General features: G+C 43.1%; 1 protein-coding gene across 6 annotated transcripts in view; it reads left to right on the top strand.

Moving 5' to 3' along the window:
- Window positions 1–15,754, top strand: part of MAP3K5 (mitogen-activated protein kinase kinase kinase 5) — a 155,092-nt gene that overhangs the window by 65,756 nt on the left and 73,582 nt on the right. For all 6 annotated transcript variants that reach the window (XR_005224718.2, XM_037894853.2, XM_037894854.2 and 3 more), the window contains 3 exons: window positions 9,044–9,237; window positions 9,643–9,811; window positions 10,655–10,761. Coding sequence is in view for 5 of the 6 variants with exons in the window: in XM_037894853.2 (XP_037750781.1) it covers window positions 9,044–9,237; window positions 9,643–9,811; window positions 10,655–10,761 (470 nt within the window). In the remaining variant the exon portion in view is untranslated. The remainder of the gene's footprint in view (window positions 1–9,043; window positions 9,238–9,642; window positions 9,812–10,654; window positions 10,762–15,754) is intronic.

The following is a 15,754-nucleotide window of genomic DNA, read 5'->3' as shown; positions in this document are numbered from 1 at the left end:
ATTCTTCCCTTAGTCCACATATGAAATGCATAGTGATCATTTCACATGTGATGCAAGGTGACAATGTACCTTTAAATCTGGACACCGAATGAAAGTGGGACATGATTTATAGGTCATTCCTGATATCTTTAATGTGCCCTGCTCTTTAATTGACTTTAAGTCTTGGGTCCAATTCTGTCCCCTTTCAAGTCAATAGCGAAGCTCCCATTCGCTTCAGTGGGAGTAGAAACGCCCATACTGTGTATTTGTATTCATTGTAACATCAACACATGGAAAGTTGATTTGATTACTGAAAATTCTCTGGGAAAACAGGTTTAATAACTTGTTTTAGGGTTATGCCATCTGTTACACACAGCACCATGTGTAGTCAGAGAGCTGCCGTCTTTGACAAATTTACATCAAAAATGCTAAAATAATCATAACTATGCCTCAAGAGAGCCTGCAGGAGAATTGCAGAAAGCTGACGTGAATCATAATGTGAGAACCCATAGGAAGAGTATTTCCTAGCATCAAGACTGTTGGCAACTTTTCCCTCAGATAATGAAAATAAAAAGCTAGATTTGAGGGGTTCTGGCTGTGCTGGTTGGCTGTGCACTCGCAGATTCTCTCAGCCCATAAGACAAAGGATTGCAATTTAATGAAGACTCCTCCTCCTGTGCAGATTCCCCCTTTCCTCAGGTGGGATCCTGGAGATAGCTGATAGTTAGGGGATCCCTATAGAAGTTATGCTGTCAAGAGGGTCAGGGACCTAGGGAGGTTGGGAGACAGTGGTTGAGACAACTGCACAGTTGCCTCTTGCCTGGAGTGAATCCTCCTAAATTTGTGGGTTTGTTGGGAGGAACCTCTAACCCCTTCCCTATAATGTCAATTCCTACACTGACGCACAGCATGCCGAATAAACCATTTATTTATTTATTTAGAGCATGGTATTGCCCACATTGTATGAGGTGCTTTCAATCACATAAGACGACATGATCATCTCTGAATCAGATTGTACCGAGCTTCCATTCCCTCTATTCAGGAATAACCTGTGTGGAGGATAAAGGGGCTTTATAAATGACGTGAATAACGAAAGGAATGTAGATTTGCTTTCCTACTTCTAACGTTCAGAATATAATTAAAGTAAATACTAGGAACTTTTATTGTATCTTAAAAGAAACAGAGTAGGGGCTTTTTTTTTTTTTTTAAAGGGAAGAAAAAGCAAGACAAAAAGGAGTGTTGGATACAGACACTTCTGGCTGTGAGCAACACAAAGTCTTCTGATAGTTTTCATAGTTCTAGGTACTAGATTTAACCTGAAAAATGCTCAGAGAATAAGCCTTGAAGGTTGTTTAGTAATAGGCAGTGAGCTATTTCAGTGAGTGAAAGGATATTATAAAAATATATCACTTAAAACACTTGTAAAAATGAATCACTTGTTTAGTCACTAGGCAATAAACATTTGCTCACATATTACTGACTCCTCTTAGAGCTTCCATTTTCTAATTAGTCTGACTGGTTTGATGAAATACACCCTGTTTTACTGCAATATGGATAATTTCTTAATAAGAGGCCTGATTCTGCAAGGTGCTGAAAATTTTGGCCCGAGTCCAGCAAAGCATTTATGCATGTGCATATCTTTGTATGTGTGTAGTCCCACTGACTACAGTAATGATGGGATTCTAAAAAGAGCTGATTGGAAAGCTTCCCAGAAGAAGAGCTCTGTGTATGCTCACAAGCTTGTCTCTCTCACCAACAGAAGCTGGTCTAATAAAAGATTTTACCTCACCCACCTTGTCTCTCTGGAAAATGGAATTTTTGTCCAATTGTACTGTCGGGGTGCCATTTCTACCCACTTTAAAGGCTCCTTTACAATGCCAGAGTGGCAAAGAAGGGGCACTTGTGTAATTGAGAACTGGGCTTTTTGTCGTATTCATGTCAGTAGTGACAAGGCGGGTGACAAGGCAATATCTTTTATTGGACCAACTTCTGTTGGTGATAGAGGGAAGCTTTCGAGCTTACACAGAGCTCTTCTTCAGGTCTAACAATTTTCTGTGTTCTTTGCTTGCTTCTTTCTTGAGGGCCAGAAAGTAAATTTATATTTCATTTCAGGCAGTGCAAGTTGAGCAGTTGCTTTTTTTTTGTTTGTGTTTTAACAGGAAAAAATGTGAGAGACTATAAGTTTGCTTGCTTTATTATTCCATTCAAAATTATATTCGTGCAAAAAAGTAAATTCAGGATTGGGTTCTCAAGAACTGTTGATCAAAAATGAATGAAAAGCACTCAGATACACTAAAGAAAGAGCAGCTTTCCTGTTTGTAAGGTTATGAAGGGGTTAGTATTCTGTTTCTGGAGGTGATCCAAGAATCATACCAGAATGAGCTTTTGAGTCTTGTGGGTTTCAAAAGCTGAAAAACATCCTTTTCCAGTGTTGTTTTTTATTTAAGAACTCCTCTTGACAATGTCCCAGAGGTCTCAAAATCTTCCCCACAAGCTAGTCACAGTTTTATTTGTTTTTTTTTAATTTTCTGAATAAGCATCAGGAAGTAAAATACCCTAAGAATAAATCGCCAGCCACATAAGCCTTTCTGCTAGTTCTGTCTCCCTAACACTCCTCCTAAGAAAAGACAGTTAATTAGAAGTAGGATGTACCTTCACTTCCTGTGTTGGCTGTAGGCCAGTTGCTGCCTTTCCTTATCCCATAACTGGAGCCAAGGGAGGGAAGGTTAACCATTGTACCTGGCTAACCTCTTTTCCTCTCTTCATTTGAGCATATGGCGGTTGGGCTAAAGCACCCTACCTTTCCAAGAGGGTACATCCATTAGCATTATGGGTATGTTTGCACTGCAGTCGCTGGGTGCGATTGTAGCTCTTGTACTGGTAGCAGGAAAGCTGCAGCAGCTCAGGCTTCAGCCACCTGAGTAATTATCCAGGATTCCAGTGAAGCTCCACTGCTCCCCGGTACCTGAGTCTAGCTAGATCAGCAATGGGTCGGGTACGTCGGCACAAGGCGTAGTCACAACCCATGACTGCAGTGCAGTGTCTTACCTTGTTTCTCGCTGGTGAATAAAAGCCATTTTGGCTTCTGCTTGTTGTACTCCTTGGATGCTCCTCAGTGGTGGAGGTAATAGAGGGAACAAGACAATGATACCCCCCTTCCCGTGACCTTTAGGTGTATATGTGATGTCTTGTCACCTGACAACAGGGGCTCCTGTCACACAGGGCTGGGTGTGACTCCCTGCTCAAGGCATTTCAGCATGGCACAAGGGATCACATGGCACTGTAGCCCCGTGCACAATGCCACTCACTCAAATTTGGCTTGGCCGCCACTCCATCATGACAGAGGGGCAGCCAGGCCAACCTGAGTGGCGCTGTGACCCTGTGTGCCAAGTAACAATGGCTAGAGTGGAGAGCTAGCCCATGGGACAGGAACTATTGCTGCTGGGTGAGTGTAGGGCAGGCTTACTGTCTGGCACACTCCTCCCCTTCTCCCTCTACCCCTGAGCCTCCCTTCTGCACTGGTCTGGGATTAGGGTTGTGGTTCCAGGGCAGAAGGTGCTGCTGCAGGCGGTCGGTGCCCTCTCGGTGGGGCAAGGAGGAGGCAGCAGCAGCAGAATGCAGGTACCCCAATAAAGACCCATCACCCTTAGGTTGCAAAACTTTGCTCACCACTGCTGCTGATTAAATATTGTAAGGCCCTGGTCCTGCAATTCACTGTTCACGGGTGTGCCACTGACCTGCTGTCCCCATGCACAGTGAAATGCAGGATCATGACCTAAGTGTTCAGCTAGGGGGTTTGTAGTTGTATGGAGGTTTGTAGATTCATCTCATGTAAACCCCTACACATCACATAACCCCGCTCAGGCTCTGAGTTAGGCTCAGAAGTGGAGCTTGGGGCCTTGCACAAGCCATCTGAATTGGGTGCAACTTTCACTAAGTGAATTTAAACTTTGTACTTAGCAAGTCTGAGACTAAAAGTTAAATATTTCCAGACTGCCTAGAAGGTCACTTAGTTTAAGATTGTAAATAAAGGGCAAAAAAGTAGGGAAAAAAAATCTATTTGCTAAATTTTGTTTTACAGAAGGAACAGTGCTGGATGTTGAGAGTAAGAATGATCATGTGGTTCAGATATTGGATCATAATTCAGGAGAGCTTCTGCCACTGACTTCTTGTGTGACTCACCTTGGGCAAATCACTTTATCGCTCTGTACCTTCATTCTTTGTTTAATAGAGATAATAATCCTAAAAAGCAGTGTGGTCTGGTTGTTAGCCTATTGGTCTGGGAGGACTCCTGGTTCAGCACTGAACTCACCTGTGTATGTCTGTTTCCCCCTCCCCTCTTTTGTCTCTCTGGTCTATTTAGATTGTAAACTGCTTGGGCTAAGGCCTGTCTCGGACTGTGTTTGTGCAGTGCCTCGCACAGTATGACCCCAACTGGAAAATACTTAGTACTAATAATAATGTCTACTAAGGCATTGGATACTTTTTCAGCAGCCCAGCCTAGACGGTCAGCCTCTCTCACGGTTTTCTAGAGTCCACCACCATCATACCATCTGCCTCATGCTATTTCTCAATATAATGGGCTAAATTTTCAAAAATAATTTCCTAAACTGCATTTACAAACCAGAGAGTTTGTGTACACAAAACAGATTTATACAGGTAAAACCAGCAATTTAATATTCAGAAACCAGTTTTGCATGCAGAAATATATGTTGTGTACAATTCATATTGCATGTGTGCACATTTGGTTGATGGGTGTAACTTAGGCTCCTGAGTTTGAAAGTTTTGGGAATCAGAATCATAGAATATCAGGGTTGGAAGGGAACTCAGGAGGTCATCTAGTCCAACACCCTGCTTAAAGCAGGACCAATCCCCAACTAAATCATCCCAGCCAGGGCTTTGTCAAGCTGGACCTTAAAAATATCTAAGGAAGGAGATTCCACCACCTCCCTAGGCAATGCATTCCAGTGTTTCACCACCCTCCTAGTGAAAAAGTTTTTCCTAATATCCAACCTAAACCTCTCCCACTCCAATTTGAGACCATCACTCCTTGTTCTGTCATCAGCTACCACTGAGAACAGTCTAGATCCATCCTCTTTGGAAGCCTCTTTCAGGTAGTTGAAAGCAGCTATCAAATCCCCCCTCATTCTTCTCTTCCGCAGACTAAACAATCTCAGTTCCCTCAGCCTCTCCTCATAAGTCATGTGTTCCAGTCCCCTAATCATTTTTGTTGCCCTCTGCTGGACTCTTTCCAATTTTTCCACATCCTTCTTGTAGTGTGGGGCCCAAAACTGGACACAGTACTCCAGATGAGGCCTCACCAATGTCAAATAGAGGGGAACGATCACATCCCTCGATCTGCTGGCAATGCCCCTACATATACATCCCAAAATGCCATTGACCTTCTTGGCAACAAGGGTACACTGACTCATATCCAGCTTCTCGTCCACTGTAACCCCGAGGTCCTTTTCTGCAGAACTGCTGCCGAGCCATTCGGTCCCTAGTCTGTAGCGGTGCATGGGATTCTTCCGTCCTAAGTGCAGGACTCTGCACTTGTCCTTGTTGAACCTCATCAGATTTCTTTTGACCCAATCCTCTGATTTGTCTAGGACCCTCTGTATCCTATCCCTACCCTCCAGCGTATCTACCTCTCCTCCCAGTTTAGGGTCATCTGCAAACTTGCTGAGGGTGCAATCCACACCATCCTCCAGATCATTTATGAAGATATTGAACAAAACAGGCCCGAGGACCGACCCTTGGGGCACTCCACTTGATACCGGCTGCCAACTAGACATGGAGCCATTGATCACTACCCGTTGAGCCTGACAATCTAGCCAACTTTCTATCCACCTTATAGTCCATTCATCCAGCCCATACTTGTTTAACTTGCTGGCAAGAATACTGTGGGAGACAGTATCAAAAGCTTTGCTAAAGTCAAGGAACACCACATCCACCGCTTTCCCCTCATCCACAGAGCCAGTTGTCTGCTTGTGCCCAGCTTTTATGACGAGATAATATGCTTTTTAGTAAGACTAAATGTATACATCTAGGAACAAACAATATAGGCTAGGATGGGGAGCTTGATCTACCATGACCCCCAAATCTTTTTCAGTCACTGCTTCCCAGGATAATCTGCTGAACGTCTGCTCCCAGTGTGACACTGTGGCCAAAAAGGCTAATGCAATCCTTGGATGCATAAACAGGGAAATCTTGAGTAGGAATAGAGCGGTTTTTACCTCTGTATTGGTCACTCGTGTGATCATTGCTGGAATAGTGTTCAGTTCTGGTGTCACAGTTCAAGAAGGATGTTGATAAATTGGATAGGTTCAGAGAAGAGCCACTAGAAACATTTAAGTATTAGAAAACATGCCTTATACTGTTACTCAAGGAGCTCAATCCTTTTAGCTCAACAAAGAGAAGCTTAAGGGGTGACTTGATTGCAGTCTGTAAGTACCTACATGGGAAACAAATATTTGATAACAAGGTCTTTAATCTAGCAAAGAAAGGCATGACACGATCCAGTGGCTGGAAGTTGAAGCTAGACAAATTGAGACTGGAAATAAAGAGTACATTTTTAACAGAGTAATTTACCATTGGAAGAACGTACCAAGGATCGGTCATAGTGGATTCCCTATCACTGACAATTTTAAAATCAAGATTGAATATTTTCTAAAAGATCTGCTCTAGGCATGATTTTGAGGAAGTTCCATGGCCTGTGTTCTACAGGAGGTCAGACTAGATGATCACAATGGTCTCTTCTAGGTTTGGAATCTATGAACCCATGAAAATTGAGCTTTCATCATTGTTTTACAGCATGGGGCCCCTTTTGCCAGAGAGGGTATATGTGAGCTGACATCTCCTTTCCTTCCACTGTTGAAGGAGAGTGGGCTGGCCTGTGGGCCACTAAACCTTGGAAAGAATTTGAGGCACAAAATTGCAGAAACCCATGCAGCTTACTTCCTAAAGGTGGCCCTGCTGCTTTGATGTCCAATTCACTAGTTAAAGGAATACAAACTTGGAGTGAAATCCTGGTCCCATTGGAGTCCCTGCGTGTTCTTTCAGAAATGCAGACATTCAACATGTTTATCTATGCACACATGTTCTTTTGGTGCATGTGGCATACAGCAGTAGTTCTCAACTGGGGGTCCATGGCTCCCTGGGGGTCTGTGCATGAGCCCTTTCAGGGGGGCCATAGGCCCCCATGGCTGAAACCCCTCAGGTACCCTGAGTCCTGGCACCCCTCTCCCCTGGGTCTGAGGCTGGGAGTGACACATGTCTGAAGGCAGGAGCCCCAGTGTACCCCCTCCCCCCCACTCTGAAGCTGGGAGCAGTGTGGGGCTGAAGCCCTGAGCCCCAGCAATCCTGCTGGCAGAAGCCCTGAGCCCATGGCAAACTTGGGAGGTGGGCACAAGTGTGTTGCTCCATGCAAACTGCAGTGCCTTACCCAGAGTGGGGCAGCTCCACCCCCCACCTCCTCTCCTCCAGCCCCTCTTAGGCCCTGCCCTCTGGCCAGGTCATAGGTGGGAAGCCAGAGCCTGGTAGTGCGCAGCAGCTGCTCCTCTGGCTGGGGTGCCATGGAGCAGGCAGCTGTGTCATTAACTCCCCCTGCCATCTGCTGCTGGCGCCTGGGGTTGCGGCTACTCCTCAGCTTACAGCCCCCCTTGACTGCTCATGCAGCCGTTAAGAGCTGCCTGGGCGGGGGGACCTGGCTCCTGGGCCGGCAGAGCCCTTGGGGAGCAGCCACCACAGAGGGAGGCCTCCCAGCACACAGCCTCTAGCTACCCCCTCCCTGCACCCTGAGCTACCTCCTGCCTGTACCCAGCCCCTACCAACCGCTCCTTGCGCCCTGAGCTACGCCCCTGCCCATACATAGTCCCTAGGTAGCCCCCCTGCACCCTGAGTGGTTTTCAAACTTTTTGAACTGAGCCCCCCCACCTTTGAGTTATAATTTTTGGTTGTGCCCCCTTCCCACAACCCAGACAGGCTGGGTGGTCTGCTGAGATGAGTCAGGTGGTGGAGGTGGCATGCCCTCCCTGGGCCCCACCATGTGGAATCTGGCCAGAGCCCTGCCAGCTCTTGCCCCCCCAAAATAGAAGTCAAATTATGCCTATGCCCAAGGGTGTCCCCCCCGGCCCGGACCCTGAGTCCCACCCCCTAATGGCCCCTGCTGGGTCCTGGAGGTTTTATAGCATGTTGAGGGGGACCTAGAAAGAAAAAAGTTGAGAACCCCTGGCATACAGTACACACTCTGCATACTGGTATTACTATAAGGAGCCTCCTTCTCAACTTGGAAGGCAAATTTAGACGAGCCTGATGAAAAGTAGCTTTCATCCGTAGATATATTTAGATACAGTATGTGGATGCCCATATAGAGCTGCTGTTTCTAGAATGCAATAACTCTTTCTTAAACATACATATGCTTATAGGCACTGCTGGCAAATGGGGTTTGCAATGCTGAAGGAAATTTTAATTCTTGATGTTAAAAGCTTAATGTGCTTAACTATTTTAGTAATTTTTCAGTCCACAGGAGGGTTATCTTCACATAATTATCTCAAGATAATGCAAATGACTTACAATGTTCATGGCTTGTAACATCTATGGGGCTGACTTAAACTATGTACCAAATCCTCAGAGGGTTATATTGCTACCCTTTCAATATACATCTTTTTGAAAACAATCCATCTCGCTCTCCACTTTAGAATTAAGCTGACAGTCTGGGATGCATGGGACAGGCTGTCAGGCTACTAAAGTAGTTAGAAGCATCTTTCTTTTAAGCTAATATGCTGACTATTGTAGGATGAGAGCAAAGCCCTTAAAAATGACCCGTTTTATGAAAACAATTCAGAAATGAAAAAGTATAATTCAGGTGGTCCACATATTCCAGCTAAAAATTAAACCGCATAATCCTAAACCATTTAGGAGAAATCCTGACCCTGCTGAAGTCAATGGCAGAATTCCCATTGACTTCAGTAGGGCCAGAATTTCACTCTTTGCAATTAACTATTTCTAACTTAAGACCTATAAATGAAACAACTGTCTTAACTATTGCATCTTGTTTTCACAGATGTGCACTGGTAACTACATATTTGTTCCATATATGGTAACCCCACATAATAAAGTGTACTGCTGTGATAGCAGTTTTATGAAGGGATTAACAGAGCTAATGCAGCCCAGTTTTGAATTGCTCCTTGGGCCAATATGTTTACCTTTGGTGGATCGCTTCATTCAACTCTTGAAGGTGGCACAGGCCAGTTCAAGGTAAGATCTCCTCTTATATCCTCCCATAAAAAAAAACACGTTTTTATGGATGATTTCGATATTGGTGGTAGGTTTCCTCAGGGAGAGGTTTCAGAGTAACAGCCGTGTTAGTCTGTATCCGCAAAAAGAAAAGGAGTACTTGTGGCACCTTAGAGACTAACCAATTTTCTTTCAGGGAGATGTGACATCCTACTCTCTCTTTAAAATCCTATAGCATTTTCCATGGAATAATTTGAATTGAATGAAAGTAACTATTTTTTAAAACTATCGTTTTAACTATTTAAAATATTTTATTTATTTGTATTGCATTATAAGTTAGGGCCCCACTGTACTAAGATACTGCACAAACGCATAACATAAGACGGTCCTCGCCCCAAATGTCTAAAACAAGGTGTTTAATTGTAGCCAGTATTTCCGGGAGTCCATTCTTAATGATATCAGGAAGGCCCGCAACCTGTACACAGGCAAAGAGCTAGCTGCAGAACTGGCAAGGATACGACAGCGAGTGGATAATATTGAACTCTTGTCTGCGGACATCGTAATAAATTTGCTGCTGTCCTACAGAGACATTCAGGTATGACCTTGCTGTTCAGAAATACGTTTTCAATTATTTTTCTTCTGCATTGTAAAAGGCATGGTGTTTTTACAGAGTGTGGTAAGCAACTGGTTCATTAATAAAACAGTGCTTGTTACATGAATTATAGACACTATTGAAATTAATGAAACAAAACTGATTTTGACTGATGCTTTGTAGCTTTATTTTGAAGTTAGTGTGTGCATCAACTCACTTGGCAAAGGTTAATAACAGACTGCTTGTTGTATTATATATGTTGCTTCTTTACAATTAATTTGTTTGATCATAGGTTAAGGATGGTTTTAAAATTTATATCTGTAGATGAAGTGATACTATCTCTTGAGTTCACGAGCCTCTGTAAAAGCTGGTGTATTAAGACTTTAAAAGATTGAGGGATGAATAATAATTAAATTCAATTATACAGTAACCTGCACTAAGAGCCCCAGGGTACTTGATAATTCAAACAATTAACTGCATAATACGTCTGTCTTAATGTGAAAGATAATACAGATTCACCCTTTAAAGCCAATTTCACAGCAGTGGGACATAAATGCTAAAAGCTCTAGTTCCATGGAAGAATATATGAATCTATATTTATGTAGTGCAGCAGAAATGACTGCACTGATTTTCACATTTAGTTTCATATTCCTTTATAATAAGAGGTGGAGTATGATGCCAATCATAACATGAGATTGAAGAAATTGAAATCCATAAAGCCTATTATCAATTCATAATAGATCTCTCTGCATGAAATTCCAAATCCATAATTTACAAGCAGAGTTTATATAGACATTTCTGGCAGCAAGCACTTACAACTTCATTATTCTCCCCTTCTCTTGGAAGGATTATGATTCCATTGTGAAACTGGTGGAAACTTTAGAAAAGCTGCCTACCTTTGACTTGGCCTCCCATCACCATGTGAAGTTTCATTATGCATTTGCACTAAACAGGTAAGAATAATTTCTCTCCTCTGTGAAAGAATCTGATTTATTGTGTTACTTCAAACTCTCCACTGAGCATGGTGATCCCATTGTAAGATCCCCTTCTGGAATCTTCTCAGACAGGTTTTAGTCCCATGTATTGCACTGAAGCATTTTCAGGACTCTGAATTTCATCCCCAACTAAGTTTCCTTCCCCTTCTTTGCCCTCAAATTCCATTTCACCCTTCCTTCTTCAGTGTGGAAGTTCAGTTTATCTTACCATGTGTGTAAATCAGTATTTAACTTTGCTTTCCACCCCGATTTTGTGCAAACAGAAAATATGAGGTGGGACAAAGGCCAAATAAATGTTCCATAAAATGCATTCAAATTAATAACCAGCCTAATTTTGTCAGGGTGCTGGAGGTACAACGTGGCAGCAATCCCACTGGTTTAGACAGCCTCGTGTCTAAATATTATCTATTCCGATGTCAGGGGACAGAAGGATAAGTGATGCTAATGTGGTGCAAAAAGTAAACCTGTCACCTTAAGCAAAGCAAAAGGACAGAAGATTTAGTTCATTTTAAAAAATGTCTTTTCATCTCCCTCCCATGGTTTGCTAGCACATACATAATGTGCCATATGCTGGGCTATATATGGCTTTTACAAGTTAAGCAGGAAACTCTGATTTTTTGCATGACAATCCAGAAAAATACTGGCCACTGAACAAGACATTAAAATGGGATTTTCAAAAGAGCTCAGCAAGGAACTCTGCACCCTTGCTCTGCTGTCATTCAGGTCAGTGGGAGTTGTACCATTGACTTCCATGAGAACGGAGTTAGTCAAAAAGCATTCATAGTTGGCCTATCTCACACGAAATATAGAAACTCTCATAACAATAAAGGCTAAGATCAGCCTTTATTATCAGAGAAAAAGGAGCTTTGAACACCATGTATTCCCCATCAAAGAGATTCAGAACTGTCCGTCTATTAAAATTATTGTGAGAAAATATTACAGGTGACAAGCTGAAAAATTAGTAACATTCATTTCCTACAAAATGAATTGTTATCTCACATTGTTCAGCCTAAGGAAAAGATCCAGGCTCTTTCTAGCTATCATACAAAAGCGCTATGCACACCCATTATCAGAGGGGTAGCTGTGTTATTCTGTATCCACAAAAACAACCAGAAGTCTGGTGGCACCTTAAAGGCTAACAGATTTATTTGGGCATAAGCTTTCGTGGGTAAAAATCCCACTTCTTCAGATGCCTGGAGTGTCATGCCCATGGTGCTTTATAAATAAATAGTAATTTTGACCCCACAGGTAACATTTTCAGAAGCATCTAAGACACTTTTGAATATGGTACTTATGCTCCTAAGTCACTTAAGTGCTTTTGGAAATTTTGTTCTACATATTGAATATAATCCTCTCAGGCAGACCCTTATGGCCATGCACACTCCACTGACTGTAATGGGACTCCACACAGAATGTTAGGATCTACCTTTGCAGTTCTGATTGCAGGATAGGGCCTTAGAAGGTATCTGACATATAGGCTTTTTGCACAGTAGCTAGAAAGGTGTTCAGATCTAATTTCACCTCTTTTCTTTCTCCAGATTGTAAATTCAACTGTAAATTCAAAATCAGTGGTAGCCATGACTATGGTCTCACTTTAGTGTGTGTGCTTAAGTCAGTGAGGGTGGTTCTGTTCATGCACAGTGTTAACGTTCTCCCTTTTGGGAGATTCATGTTATGAGGTGTTTCTTGTAAGCCTAGTCTGAGTGGTGATTGAGAGAGATTTCTGGAAGTGTTACTTAATATTTGTGCAAGTAGCAATGGTGTTGACTGTAGAAGAAACAGCATCCTTCACGTCTAGTCTAGAAATGAGGTGTTAAGTGTTGGTTGCTATTAAGAAGGAGTAGAGCAGCTCTTTGTCAGAATTAGTCAGACAGAAACCAGGTTTTTAGGAGGGCGTGGATTGCGGAAGAAAGAACAAAAGGAAAAACACAGTGGAGACCTCTATCTGAGGAGAGCAATGAAAGCATAAAATGATTCATTTCTCATCACAAAAAATATTTTTATGGTTGGTTTTGCTCATTGTGCTATGAAGTCCAAGTTAAAGGACAGTCAACCAGGTAAGACTAATAGCCAGCCACTGAAATCTAGAGGGGTTATTGTGACAGGGTTGGGATTCACCACTGCAGCATCTCCTGCTGTTCACTCTGGGAATTAGCTCAGTTCATGCAGAGCACCCTCTGCCGGTGGTGTCCCATCTGTCTCTCCCCCTAGATTGGCATCTCAACCCACGTAGCTACCAGCATCCTCTTCAGGACACTGCCCTCCAGCAGTGCCCACTGCTCCGGTCTCACCCTCTTCCAGGGGTTTGATGTTATCAGCAGTCCTTCTCTTCAGCCCAGCCACAATGGCCAACCACACCCTAAAGTCTAACCCCTTTTGGCAGGGGTCTGGTGCAGTCCTTGATGGCCACTCCTAACTACCAGGTGGAAGTGAAATGAGGGGGACCCAACCCAGGGACCCTTTGGCAGCAGTCTTCCTGCTCTCCTTCTCTCCCTTTGTCCATCTCTCTCCCTGGGCCATTTCCCCTTCAGCCCCTTTGCACCTTTTTCTCAGGGCCAGCAGGTACCAAGCAGGAGTTCCCTTTTGCTCCCCCCACATGTGCTGTACTGTCCCTGGTGCTAGTCTCCTCACACACAAAACAGACCTTCACCCTCTCAAGGCCTGGGAGAGACTGCCTGCACGCTTCCTGGGCAGCCTTTATATAGGGCCTAGCCTAGCCCTGATTGGCTGGCTGTAATACTGACCCTGATTGACTCTCTTAACAGGCCCTCCCTGATTGGCTGCTGCCTTGCGCAGCCGCTCTGGCCTGTTGTAGCCCAATCTGGCATGGGGGTGGGGTTATCCAGCCCAGTTCCCACTCTGAGAGTGAACAGTTATAAAACGGAGCTCAGCCAAACACATCCCCCTTTTCTCTTCACACCAGTGGTGATCAAGAGAAGATGGGATGAGAAAGACTCTCAACAATTGGTCAAGTCCTACTGCTGACTGGTCAAAACAGCAATGGAGACATAGAGGGCCTACAACCATCAGTCAGAGACAGGAGCCTCCAGCTGCTCATCAGCAGTAAGCAGGGATGGGAGAGTCTGCACAACACAAAAAAGGGAAACCAATTGCTGTTCCATCCTGGAACCGCTTATGGAGTTTACAACAGCCATAGAGCTATGACAGTGTACCCAGTCTGGCTGACCCAAATGAAGGGGGAGACAGGTCGGCTGAAATTTGGAAAAGGGGTGCTTGGGAGGTAGAGCATCTCTGTAGTTCCTGTGCCCAGAACAGAGTTTTTTTGTTTGCTTTCTTACCAGGCTGATACAATTGTATAGGTTGGCTGAGTGCAGAATGGGGTATAGCCTACTGTTCTTGTGTGCTCCAGAAATCTGCTGAAATGCAGTTCATTGTTTTGCAGGTATTTTTTCCTCTTTGATCACGTAGAGATCACTTCGTTCTGTTTAATTTAAACATATCCTGCTGTGTAGCTTTCTTTTTCAGCCACATTTCATGAGCTCTTGTGAGTACCATGGAGGAAGCAGATTTGGTGTCCAGTGCTATACTAAGTAGCTTGACAGTTGCTTCAAGTCAGTGGTTTGCATTGCAGGGACAATGTGCTTTTTGGCTAGCTCACCTTATCAGGAGTTTGCACAGCTGCTATAGAAAGGGAGCTTGTGTGAAAAATGATTGTTGATGTATTTTTATATTTGTTTTGTTTTTGCAGCTTTAGCTGATGCAGTTTTGAGAAGCCATTCAACACCTGCTTTGGCCTTAAAAAAATAATACAGTCCAAGTAATTAGCTTAAAGAGAGAGAAACTTGTTAGTTTTGAACTAACCCAATCCATTTTTAAGTTCTGTTCACAAGCCCAAAGTCCTTAGTCCCTAAACTTCTAACATTGAGAAAACAGAGCTCTGTGATGTATGTGGCTTTTAAGAAATATCTCTCCGATGTGAGAACTATATTTTGAAGGTCACTTGCAATAAGTTCTTATCTAGAAATCCAGGCAAAACTTGGGAGTGATGCGGCTTGCATGAATGTGACCCGTTGTACTTGAAAGTCCACAATGCTTTTTTTTTCCTTGGTGTTCTTTGTGAGCCTAATTTCTTACTTGAGCAAAATTCCCATCACCAAGTGGTGAAAGTCTTTAAAAAAAAATTTGCATGATTCTTTAGTTAACAGACTGCTGAAGCAGTCTAATTGTTCTGATCTGCACCTGCTTTTCTTCAGACTCAATTGCATTTGTAGTTAAAAGTTAACCTGTGATGTAACTGAAAGTATGATCTGCTTCCCTGTATTGATCTCTTATGTTTGATGCACATCCCAACCATGCAGATTCAAAGTCAGGATACAATTCACAAATGCAAGAATATTCCCTTATTACATCTCCATTTAAGTAGCGTTTGTTTTATGTTGGTCCCAGTCCTGCTCATATTGAAGCCTATGGGATTTTTGCCAGTTGACTTTAATGGAAGCATCATAGAATCATAGAAATGTAGGGCTGGAGGGGACCTCAAGAGGTCGTCATGTCCAGCCCCTTGTACTGAGGCTGGACCCTGTAAACCTAGTCATCTACACAGTTCTCCAAAAAACAAACAAATGGGCAAAACCAAAGAAGACTGAGAATATTCTGTGCTGAGAAATGAACCATTTTGCTATTTCGTTGCAGAATTAAGTCATATTTAAACAAATTATAAAACTTTGATAGTGAAGATTAGTATCCAAATCATGAGTCATCAGGAAGTATCTAATGTTCACAGTATGTTGTGTTCTCATAGGAAATATTTTTCTTGTGGGTTATATTACTCCCATAGGCCTTTTATTTTTATTTTCCTGGGAATTTGATGTGTTTTGGGAATTCATTTTATGCTCAAAAGATAGAGGAGGGGAAGAGACCTTACAATCCAAATTAAAAATCATTGTTTCCCTCCTAATATATTAAAGAGCATGCACGTGCTTAGTGTTTC

This window comes from Chelonia mydas, chromosome 3 (assembly GCF_015237465.2).
Source record: "Chelonia mydas isolate rCheMyd1 chromosome 3, rCheMyd1.pri.v2, whole genome shotgun sequence".
Classification (NCBI taxonomy): Eukaryota; Metazoa; Chordata; order Testudines; family Cheloniidae; genus Chelonia; species Chelonia mydas.
Note: the sequence above shows the minus strand (reverse complement) of the source record. Positions and strands in the feature narration are given on the sequence as shown.